This window comes from Urocampus carinirostris, chromosome 11 (assembly GCF_059441175.1).
Source record: "Urocampus carinirostris isolate Australia breed hairy pipefish chromosome 11, RoL_Ucar_1.0, whole genome shotgun sequence".
Lineage (NCBI taxonomy): Eukaryota > Metazoa > Chordata > Actinopteri > Syngnathiformes > Syngnathidae > Urocampus > Urocampus carinirostris.
Genome location: NC_142359.1, coordinates 26,501,305 through 26,513,621, shown reverse-complemented (window position 1 = coordinate 26,513,621; position 12,317 = coordinate 26,501,305). Strand labels below are relative to the sequence as shown.

The window sequence follows — 12,317 nt, the reverse complement described above, 5'->3', positions numbered from 1 at the left end:
ATATATATATATATATATATATATATATATATATATATATATATGTGTGTTTTTTATTTTATTTTTGGTCAATTAATGTTTATATCAGCGCTTAGTGTGCTATGATGATGGTCTAAGAGCTTTTTAAGTAAATTGAGTTGAGTTCAAGGATGCAATAATTGCCATTTATAGATTTTTCAAAAACCAAGCCCGGTTTTATGCCGCTTTTTTTTCTATCCAAATTACACACAGTCACCACTACCACTAGTACTTATACTTAATAGTGTATTTGTCTGCCCCAATAAAAATGACAGATACGGACGCTCCCCTACTTACGACCATTCGACTTAAGAAAAACGGCAGATACGATCATTTTTTTCAGGATGTTGGAAAATATCTGGACATTGCTGTAAGTTAGATTTTGTATTGTGTGCACCTTCTCCCGAGTACAGGACATTACTGTAGTGCTTCTTTCCGCCGCTCACCCAGCATCCACCCCGACCAACAAATACGCTTCCTCTTCCTAGTTCATGTGTAAACATTCTATACTGTATCTCCAGCGCACTAAACACTTTGACATTTTTATTGTTTGATATCTCATGAATCAATTCAATATGGTTGGTGTAAAGTGTAAAGAAGAGGCGAGCCATTTCTTTTGAAATGAAAGTGGAATAAGAAAGCTTGATGCGGTTGAGAAAATGGTTGGATCGCTTTTTTTCGGTCACTTTCGACAACGGAGGAGGAAGTCGCCTAACTCTAAAAGCTCATCTTCCAAAAGTAAGTTAAACGTAACTACCTATCTTTTTCAAGCAATAGTCGACTGGGAATACGGTATCGCGATTGCATGGACGCTGCCCACTTGAGGCAGAAGGAAAGGGGGGAAAAGAGCCGCCCTGCATGACACAAATTTGCTTTCTAGACCAAAAAAATAGATGACCGGGGATAATGGTGCAAGACCAGAACCACGAATTTCATTTTGAGCGGGCCAAAACGACACTCCTTTCGAAGAAAGTGCCCCCTGCTGGTCCTCTCACAGCAATACGCGATGGGGGATAATGTATAATTGCCACACGAGTGCAGTTCACTTTTTGGTGGGATTAAAAAAAGAGCTGCCAGGCCCGACAAAATGCCCTCTGCCGGTCTCCACACGCAACAATATGCAATAGGGGATAATGGATTTTTCAACACTGAGGCTGCAAAAAAAGGGCATTGTTCCTCGAATTTACAGAAAACAAATAGCAATTTTATATACTCTGATAACCTTTGCTTTCCCCCAAATCCAGACTCCGGCATGTCTCCAACACGCTTTTGATTTTGTTTGCTTTAACTTGTGCTGCATGTCCAGCTGAAAAGAAACAGCCTTTGTAAGTGTGTTCAAGGTTCTTCGAAGGTTCTGGGCCAAAGCTGGCGCCCCAGGACAAAAACAGCAACGAGATCCTGATCAAAAATAACAGCCTGATTCAAACACGATAAGAAGGAATACAAAAATACATTTGGTTTTGTTCCTTGCTTACATGTGCGGTGGTGAGTTCAATTCCAAAGATCCTGTGGCTAATACACACATTGCGGCCAATTCATTCAATTGTCTGTCCCTGGAACTCAAAGCGCGTACACACACACAAACTTCTGCTCACTCTGCACTTCTCTGAGATTTTTCCCCCTGCTTTGAATTGTTGGAATGTATTTAGGATTCTTTTACTTTTTTGGAAACGCTGCAAGTTTTAACTGTAGATCACCCCAGGCGGCACGGCGAGGGAGCACGTGTCAAAAAGTCAATGCCCGTGAGTGAACCCTGCAAAGAGTCATGCCGCAGAACATTGATTTAATTTCAGTACCTTTGCGTTGCCGTCAGCCGCAACAGATGTGAGAGAGCAATTGGGGGGGGCACAGCATCAAAAGGTCAAAGGGCACGTAAGCACTACTTAAACACTGCATATGCTTTCCTAAACTGGAGTAAGGGCTCGTCTGGGATGGATTTCGGGGGAGAACGCGACAACAGTAGCCACATCGAAAAAGCGCTCTGAACTCTTTTGTGGGGCCCTCGTTTTTTCGCCTACCCCTCAAGGCCGTATGTACTCTCTCAGCGACACCGCGCTCGGCTTTGGCAGCTTAATGCGTTAGCGACCGCAAAGCACATCCTTTTTCGCCTTCCACCCTTTCTTCAAGTAGCACAACAACTTCACTGGGCTGCTGATTAAATTACAAGATGGTCACGGAATGGATCAACGATCCCCTCGACCTGGAGAGCTGACGCAGCAAATTGTACTTGAACTTCAACCTATCAAATCGAATCAATGCCTGATTCTTGTTCATTATTCAACTTTATTTGTGTCATCTGATTAATGTCAGTCAAATAACTTTCTTCATTACGATACGAAATCGACAGCAGGTGGCAAATTCACCACCCGTTGGGATGGATTAAAAATGTGTTCTACAAATACAATATTAATCAAATTGGATTAAAAAGATTAAAAAAAAATATTTTCATTTTCCAGCTGCTTATCCTTACTACGTTCACACGGGTATTGGAGCCAAACCCAGCTGACTTTGTGCCGGCGGCAAGAGAGACACTGGACTGGTTGCCAACCAATCAAAGGGATTACAGTGACAAACAACTATTTATACTATTTTGCTGTAACTATTATTCTGCAAATTAATAAATATTTGAATCAACTCCTAATATTCACTTGTCACAGTCTGAATAAGGTGGCTGGAGAATTCGTAGAAATATTCATTTACAAGCAGTAAACTATTATTCTCCTAATCGATTGTTTTCTAATTGGCATAACCAATGAATAACTAAAATAAACAAAACAAGCAACTCACAATAATAATATGTTAGTCTAAAAAAAGAGGGCTTAATATTTTGAGGAATTATTATATTTCATTCATGCAGAGACCCATACTTGTAAAACTACAATTCAGCTGATTGATGAACAGCTAATGAATCAGGAGAATTGAAAAATGAATCAACCCCTAAAAATGTTTTGTCATAGTCTGAACAAAGAGGCCTGATATAGCGATGGGATATTTATATTTCATTTATGCAAGGGCTTGTACTTGTTCACTATCAACTATTGTAGTGGTGAAACCTTTCTCTGGCTTGGTCATAGAGAGAAATTTTGTAAAGAATACGCAGGAGTAGGCCTGAGAGTCTCTGGGGTGCGGGAAGAATTTTGATGAATGGGAGAAAAAAAGAGGAAAAGAAGCAACGAGTACCTGAGGTGCAGGTCTTCAGAGTACTTGAGACAAGCGTAAATGAACTCTTTGAGCTGGCAGTAGACTTTTGGCACAAACTCAGAGAAGGGAAGCTTCTTAGGGAAGGGAAGCTGCACAAAACACAGCACATATTCATGTCAGTTGGACCCCTTGGACGCTGCCTTTTTGTAACTCCAATGCCCTCTACCTTTTCCAGCTCGGGGTCTTGCAGGGGAAACTGTAAGGTGTAGTGTCTGTACTCTTGTTCTGTTGATACTGGGATTGGACTGAAGTTGTCCTGGTCCAACACCTGTCTGTGGAGAAGATGAAGGTAAGGTCAGCAAATGTGAGCTCTGCCGCCCCTGCTTGCAGCAATATGCAACATGGGATAAGGGATTGCAGCCGCATGAGTGCTGTTAATTTTAGGTGGAAAGAACGGAAATAAAGACCAGCGACACATGACACAAATTTGCATTCTCTGATTTCAGCAAAAGATGACCGGGGATAATGAATCGCGGCCATGCCCATGCATTTTATTTTATATGAGTCAGAACGGCACGCCCCCTGACGAAAGTGACTTCTGTTGATCCATGCTTGCAGCATTATGGGGTTAGGGATAATGGATCGCAGTCACACGAGTGCCGTTCATTTTAAGCTGAAAAACAGCGGCGGCAAAAAAAGGTGACAGGCCACACAAAAGAGCCTTCTGCTGCTAACTGCTGGTAAAAATTTGCGATTGGGGATAATGGGTCATAGTTTCATAATGCAAATTATTTTGGGTAGAAATAACAGCAAAAAAAGAGCTGCCAGATCCAACAAAAGCGCACTGTGCCAGCAATTTGGGATTGAGGGTAATGGATCACAGCTGGACAAGGCAGAAATAATGGCAAAAAAAGAGCTGTCAGGCCCGACAAAAGTGTACTCTGACGGTTACCCGCTCACAGCAATATGGGATAAGGGATAATGGATCACGGACAAACAAGTGCAGTTAAGTTTTTGGTGGTTCACGGATCTCTTAACCAATGCCCCCTGGCGAGTTTCGGATAAAACATTAAGAGATCCAAAATGCCCAACACAAGTGTGCTCTGCCGGTCCTCGCTCACAGCAATATGTGATCAGGTATTATAGATCACGGAGGCACGAGTCCAGTTCACTTTTTGGTGTACAGAACAGCAAAAAACGCAGGGCTCCAGTAAATATGCGCTCTGCCTGCCCAGGCCCTAGTATGAAATTGGGAATAATGGGTCCCAGAATATTTTTTAAACAGTCAAACACCTGCCTGTGGATGAGATGCAGGTGAGGTCAGCAAATATGTTATCTGCTGAGGGAAGGCGGCTACAAACAGCCCACTGGGGTAAAAAGCGGCGGGGGGGGGGGGGGGGTCATTCTACTGCTTGAGGTTTTCCTCCCCCCACCCTCCAGTCCTCCTCTTTCATCACCCCCTTTCTTGTTTGGCTCTCGAGACTTCGGACGTTCCAACGTTCCATGGTGAGGCCATGAACCAGAGAGTGCTCCCTCTTCAACAATGCAGCACATTCCTGTGGCTTTCCCGTGTGTGTGTGTGTATACGGGGGGAGCTGAGAGTTTTGCGTATGTTTGTTTGTGCGCCGACTCTCAAAAGTCCCACTGGTGACACCGCAAGGACCAAGAAACAATGGCTTAACGTGCCCTCGCACACATCTTGTGAGTGGCACTACCCATCCTGAACAGTAGAGAATGTTCCGGACATGGCTTTAAAACACTTCCTGCTTCGGCACCCTCGTTAAACCCACAAAAAAAAGGGGGGGGGGTGATATTTCCCACATACTGGTGAGTGGATGCCCTTTTGACCGGGAAACCTCCTGAGGGTCATGTTAGCTCACAAATCCCAAGGCACCTGAAGGTGACGTTCCATTTCTTGAGGAGGATTTCACTGTACTGCTCCCTCATCTCCAGCAACATGTCGAAGAGTTGGGACACCGGGAAGCCGTAGCCCTGCAAAGCCAGCGGTTAGTCACCATTTTGAAACCTACCATACGCCCAACAAACTTCTTCGGTACCTGAAGCGTGTCGGCAAAGAGGACGATGAGGTTTTTTAAATCCAGAACCAGATCTGGGTCGTTGCAGTAGGACTGGGGACAAAGACATTTGCGTTACCAATAGTATCTTTGCACCATCCGACATGCGTGTTCCTACAGAGTGCGTCCTCAACGCAGCCACGATCTTGGACAGTGCCAGGTCCCAGAGTTCTTCCACATAGGCTCTGTTCACTAAACCTTGGGTTGTGTGAAGCACGTGATCCTCCACAACAAAGAACCTGAGGCCAGAAATATTTCAGGTGACATCCCCATGTTTGTGTCACCACCACTCTTCAATTGTGACAAACTTACCCGACGATCTGATTGAAGTATCGTCTGTAGCCTTCCAGAGTCTCATGCTGGAAAAGAAAAAAATCTTCGCAACAAATATTTTGCAATTTCAGACATTTAAAGAGGGAAAGCATATTTTGTAAATGTCCCCTTTAGGATTAAGGATTAAGTTTTGGCATTTAATTGATTCAAATGTCATGAGTCAGTGGTCCCCAACTAACGGGGACTTCTGGGCATATGTCGTTTGCAGCAGTCCAATAGAAAAAAATGGAATAAACACAAAACCAAACAAACATTGAATAATTTATTCATCAGCGGCCCAGTACCAAAAAGGAGATTGCTTAAAACTCACTTCTACTCCATAGCATATGAATAACCTACTCTTCTCGTCGGCTGAAAAAATAGTCTGTGTAATATAGTGTAATAATCTGTGAAGCCCTTTGAGACTCTTCGTGATTTAGGGCTATACAAATAAAAATGACTTGACTTGACTTGACTTAGGATGTCATGTTTTTTTTCATTATTTTGACAATTATTGTTATTATGTTATTATAGTGTCTTGTTATTCTGAATCGTCGAAAACCACACCCTTTAAGGTGGATCTGCTTTTGTAACCTAAAAGATTTAATAAAATGAACAGTGGTGTTTCCTTTTCTTATTTTAAGTGTCTAGTAAACTTGTCAGCTGCAGAGAAAGAAAAATGAGTCCTATTCTGCTTATTATTAGAGTAAGAACAGGAGGCTCCTCCTGTAGCTGGTAAACATGTAAACCAGTACTATCTGTTTCATGTTGGGGAGCAAACCCCTACCCCAAAAAGGGATGGCCACCGCCAGGCTGTACTTGCCCAAGAAACACCACAAGAAGTGGTGCCCCCACGACTATAGCAGCTAGGGGATCGTGAACTGCAATTATTAAACTGACACCACTACTGTCAGTAGGAAAGTGAAGCGGGTGTTTGAGGCAGTGCATTTGAATTCAAATCAGAGTGGTTGGCATGGGTAGGTGGAGTTGCGTGTCGGGCGTTGGAAGCAAAAACCCCAGTTTGCGGAAGATACAGTGGGTGATTTATCAACCAAATTTCTGTGCTTATAGCCAATCAGGGTCTAGAATGGTCAAGTGCAGCCTATAAGGATGGTAAAAAACTTTAGGCAACAAAATTTGTTGGATGTATGGTTATATCAAGAACATGCAACCGCGACCACATAACACCAACACACTTTTTGCAAGGGATGATTTGTTAATTGAGTTTGTATTTTTGAGTACTTGGCTTGGGATCATATTACATTTCGCGTTAGATGTAACAGTGACCAGAGTGCTTTGCAGTGATTTGGCTCATGTTTTAGCATGTCATGTGATGTGATTTTGGTGCCATGATAGGAGGACACCCAAATATTGCATCATTGTTATTATTATTGTCATTGCTACCAAAAACTAAGAGTCTTCCTTGTTCACCGTGCATTTTCTTTGAAAACTACGAAAGTTTAAGTAAAATAAAAGCAAGCAACGTTCACTTTTTTTCTCCTTCGGTGCTATTGGTTCATATACAAAGGCTAGTTGAATACGTTTTTAGTGCATTTGTAAACGAAGAGTGCCATCTAGAGGAATTAATATCACAAATACTTTATGACGCTTCAGTCACCCATTACTGTTTACATTTTAATCACTAAACATGAAACTGAAACAATAACACATTTTTACATTAAAAAACATTTGTCCTCCATTCAAATTTAGAATTGTTCGGGTGTCATAAATCAATCGAGATAACTCAAATATGGTGCCAATTTTGGAGTTTTAAACACATGAAACAAAAAACAAGTCCCATTTCACCTCTTACATACATTATTTTTTATAATTGCTTAATGAACTAGGAATTGTTCTGTAAAACACAGTGGAACATTGATGACAGTTCCACCTTAAAATAATGCAAAATCCTAATCACAAAAAACAAGGGACAGTATTTGCTCAATGTTAACGCTTACCTCAAACCATTCCCACCGTAAATTAATTTCAGCCAAGTAAGAACTGTGTGTGTGTGTGTGTCTTCTGGAGTATTCTACTCCAAGTTTAGAGAAAATTTCTAATAACATTTTTTAGACAATTTTCCACCTAAAAACTTATCTCTTGAGGGGCATTTCTTTCCAAATCTGAAAATTCTCTTCGGTTCTCAATATTTGGCAGCTGTATTAATGCTGCGAACATATTGTGAGAATTTAAACCAGTCCGTGGTACCGTAAAGGTTAAGGGATCACTGATATACATAACGTGACAGTGCTCTGAGGTTAGCGTAGTGTAGACAAAAAACAAAGTGAGGTGATACCATGTTAGAGTGAGGTTGGAGCACGAGGCGGGCCTGTTTCCGCCGCTGCTTTCGATAGTAGTTCTCAAACACGTCACGCAAACCCTGCAACACATTACAGGTTACAAGTGGGACTGTGCTGTGATGTTAAAACTCTTTTTATTTGTGCGTTAGTCAAACATAAGGAATATGGCAACAACCGAAAACAGGACGGTAGAACGGTTGAAGGATGGGAACGTCGAGATAATGCGCACCGGCCGTTCAAATAGCCGACCGACATCAAAATAAAAGCCCCCCTGCTCTCTGAACATTAGTATCTCTTCCTTCCATGACGCAGCACCTTATCGCGGAGATAACAACGGCGAGTAGATAACCAGGTCAAGTGGCAGGCAGGGATGGGGGAAAGTTGTGTGTCTTGTCAGGACAAGGTGCTGAAAGATTTAACCTTCTTCACCTCAGAGGTCTGAAGGGGGAGCGGCAGGAGGGGGGCGAAGGAAAAACAACAGGGCATTAGTGGCACTAAATGATGTTAGTCTACTGTCAGCTACTAGCGTGTTGGCTAGCACTCTCGCTTGCACTAAACCTTTCGCTGACCTCTTTCCCTGCCTTCATGTCACCCATTTAGCCTCCTCCTAACCCCGTTCTTCCCTTGGCTCCCTCCCGCCATCGCTCACTTTCTCCTTCCTGTCAAAATTCGTGCATTTCCTGGTTCCCCCCACCACACACATACGGTGAACAGAAACAGTTAACCCGGTGGATGTGTTGGCCCGGTCACAACCCCAAAAAAGCCTGCAGGCGCTGTGGCGAGTCGCTCGCGAACGAAACGCCTCTATGAGCCGGCTCTATGAAGTGGAGAGCGAGAGACGACTCTTTCTATATTTCTGTTTACCTTTTTATCTATTTTTTTTCCTCTTTTTTTCATCCCTCTTTCCTTCTCCCTTTCTCTCGCTCCCTCTTTCTGTCTCTTTTTATCTTACACTCACTCACTTTACTTTCCTCCTCTCCTCTTTCTATCTCTCTTTGTCCTCTCTCCCTCTCTCACTTCCTCTTGCTCTTTCAGTCTCTTCCAATTTTTTTTATATCTCTCTCCCTATCTTCTTCTTAGCTTCCCTTTCTCTTCATTTTTGTTTCTCTAGCTCTTTTTTGTCTCTCCTTTCTTTTTTATTTGTCTTTAGTTTCCCTCTCTCTTTTTCTCCCTTGCTTTTGCTCTTTTGCTCTTAGATTTTCACTTTTTCCCTCTGTCTTACTCTCCCTATCAAATTGGCTAGTGACTGATCAATGTGTGGCGTCATTTGTGGTTTTTTCGTAGTATTGTATACAAAAAAAGTTTAAATTAGGTAAAAGTTTACTGTATATTAAAACAATAATGGCAGTTATAATATAGTAGCATAATACCTTTTCAAATACCGCAAATTCCGGACTATAGAGTGCACTTCGTAATAAGCAGCACCCAGTCATTTTTAAAGGAAAAAACATTTTGTACACACACAAGCCGCACCTGAGTATAAGCCGCATGTGCCCACATTGAAATATCAGATATTTATAAAGGAAGACAGTACAAAGTAAGAGTTTTAATAATATACGGTACCTTAAACCCTTAATGTAGCGATGGCCCGCCGGCAGGCCGCCGGACATTTGATAAACAAATACATGTCTGTACGATGTCACCGGTCACTAAAATATGTCATGCCACACAACATAGGAAAGCTTAAACTGTTATGACTTAAGATATGACGACTCAGGTAAACATCACAATCAGTCTGAAACAAGAATCCCGAAGAACAATAAACCCGGCGTAATTCATCGTTACGTCCCTTGGCTGTCTCCAACTTCTTGGAATGCCCACAAAAATGGCTTTGTTTCATCAAGGACAATCCATAGAATCAAACCGTGTAAAATATTTATTCCACACGATAATGCCGACAGATAGAAATAAATCTGCCTAAAACATTTCTGCTTTTTTTGGACGTTGCTTCTTGTAATCCGTTCGTTTCGCCACATTATTTCCATTTACAAATAAACAGACTTGTAAAATTATTCCCAATATGGTAGTTAGCGCTCCCTCTTCGATTGACACCTTTTTCCATGATGAGGGTCTGTTCATGCTAGATTTATTCATGCAAAGTACCAAGTCACATTAAACTTGCATCTTCCTCGACATATATGCTCATGTGCCCCTGGCGATTAGCCGCATCAATACATAAACTGCATGGTTGAAAGCTTGTGACAAAAGTCGCGGCTTTTAGTCCGAAATTTACTGTAATTCATTTGTTATCATTGTTAATATATTATTTAGACCAATCTGAAGAACCGTTTGGGAGTTGAGAGAGAAAGACGACTTTTTTCAGTGTGAAAGGCCAAAAGAGCCAGTTCTTTAAAAAGAGCCGAAGTTCCCATCACTTGCAGGCGCATGATATGTGGAGCTAACCCAGGCAAAACCTCCACCAAGTTACAGAAACTGATGGGACACACTGAAGCCACCTGGTTGGAGCTCTGCCAGGCTCTTCTTCTCCTGTTTTTCCCCCCATCGGGTTGCAATATGTGACGTGACGGTTTTTAAGAAGAAGCTACCAAGTGTCATTTCGCAACGACTTTCTTGGGCTGCCAAGAACTTTGTCACCAGTTTGGAGTGATGAGCTCACCAGAACAGTGTAGATATGTAGACAGCGGTACACCGGTGAAAAGTCCACCAGATCCTGAGCACTGGTCACCTGCACAAAGGCAAACAGGGAATGCATGTTAGGGTCATCAGTGCTACTGAATACTATGAATCTAGTTTATAGAAAATTAGGAAAATCAAAGAAAATAACTTTATATTAAAAATGTTATCGTTTATGGTTATGGTGCATTAGTGCAGGTTTGGTGTGCGGTTTTTGACATTGTCTAAGAACCACATTTGACTTCAAGGGACACTTTGTACCTTAGCACCTCCAAGTGGTAAAAAAAAAAATCAAACATGAAAAATAAACTATATTGACTTAAAAAAAAAGAAAGAAATACATGAACCATCATATAAACATGACTTTTTTAAACACTCATATGTCAACAACAGTGCATCTATTGACATGAAGTGAGCCTCACCTAGAAGCAGGTGACAATATCGTTCGCCATTTTGCTCTAAAGGGTACATGAAACCCTAAAAGGTTTGGCAAAAAAATAACAAAATTGTATTCTTTATTCTGCTTTTTTCTTTTCGGTTGCACGGCACAATACAGCAACATCTAGTGAATAAATAGTCCACACTGTTCCTTTAAAAACATCATTTACAGGATAGCAAAGAGTGCCTGGTGGATTTTCAATGTCTGGCAGCTCTGCAGTATGTGTATTGTGATTAATTTTTAAAAATCAAAAAAGTTTTTTTTTTGTTTTTTTTTTTAAATGAAATACATTTTTTTCCACTAATAGGTGCTAAATAGTACACTCTGTGCCAGTAAATTGTCATATGCTATCATTTGCATGTTTATGACAAGATTTTGCTTGGATAGACTATAAATAGACGTGGCAGTCCCAGATATACAAGTAGTTCAACATTTTAAAGAGAAAAATGAGATGAGAAAAGAATGCTAGCTAGCGAGACAATCATATCTATCTATCTACTATCGATCAACCCGTCTATCAATCATCCAATCAATCAATTAATACTTCTAAATGTAATCTATCTAAACATAATCTAAATCTCAACAACTTTATAAATCCTGATTGGTTTGCGTGGGCGTGTGCGACCTATGGGCCTCGAAAAAGCCGAACAGATTTTCGTGTACATGTACACAATGGTACTTTAGGCCTCTGCGAGTGTCTCTAGCTAAGTTTTGTGTCAAGGCACCTCCAATAAATACCAACAAAATGGATAAACATCTGCTTTTAAGTGGTCGTCTTTCGTTTGGTCTCCAATGCCCTCTGGCGGCCAAATTCGGTGCTATAGCTCCCAACCACCGACCACTACAAGCTGCCAAAAAGCAATCTTCCATCTGGCAATTTTGGTTGTCTAATCTAAAGTAATCTAAACTAAATCATTTTACAAATCACAATTTGTGCGTGCATTTATATGTTATTTATGGGCTCTGAAAAGGCTGAACCGATTTTCATGGAAATGAACAGTTTTACTTTAGGCCTCTGCAGGTCTTTTTAGCTGAGATTAATTTCAAGGCTCCCCCCAAAAATACCAAGAAAATCAATAAACATTGTTTAGGATGGTGATGGCCTTTATCCATATAAAAATTATTTTAATGTTTAATGTCCGAACCATTCAACAAGGAGGCACAAGGAGTTCCTGAGTTGCGGAAGAGCAGGTAAAGAAAATAAAAAACAACTTAAGGAGTACAAAGAGAGCAGAGCAACATAGGAAGAAGAGACTCAGGGGGACAGCCGTGAATGACGGGAAGGGGAAGACGTGCCAGGGGCAAGGACGGCGTAAGGCTGGCATCGTCAACCAGGGTCAAGCCTTTGTGGGAGCCAAGGTTTTGAGCCGCTTTACAGGACGTAAATAAGCCAAAAGG

At 41.5% G+C, this 12,317-nt stretch overlaps 1 protein-coding gene across 5 annotated transcripts in view; it reads right to left on the bottom strand.

The window, feature by feature from the left end:
• Positions 1–12,317, bottom strand: part of exoc6b (exocyst complex component 6B) — a 60,613-nt gene that overhangs the window by 33,511 nt on the left and 14,785 nt on the right. For all 5 annotated transcript variants that reach the window (XR_015851984.1, XM_088347043.1, XM_088347047.1 and 2 more), the window contains 8 exons: positions 10,464–10,532; positions 7,843–7,926; positions 5,547–5,593; positions 5,353–5,473; positions 5,217–5,288; positions 5,054–5,151; positions 3,386–3,491; positions 3,199–3,308 (listed from right to left, as the gene is read on the bottom strand). Coding sequence is in view for 4 of the 5 variants with exons in the window: in XM_088347043.1 (XP_088203169.1) it covers positions 3,199–3,308; positions 3,386–3,491; positions 5,054–5,151; positions 5,217–5,288; positions 5,353–5,473; positions 5,547–5,593; positions 7,843–7,926; positions 10,464–10,532 (707 nt within the window). In the remaining variant the exon portion in view is untranslated. The remainder of the gene's footprint in view (positions 1–3,198; positions 3,309–3,385; positions 3,492–5,053; positions 5,152–5,216; positions 5,289–5,352; positions 5,474–5,546; positions 5,594–7,842; positions 7,927–10,463; positions 10,533–12,317) is intronic.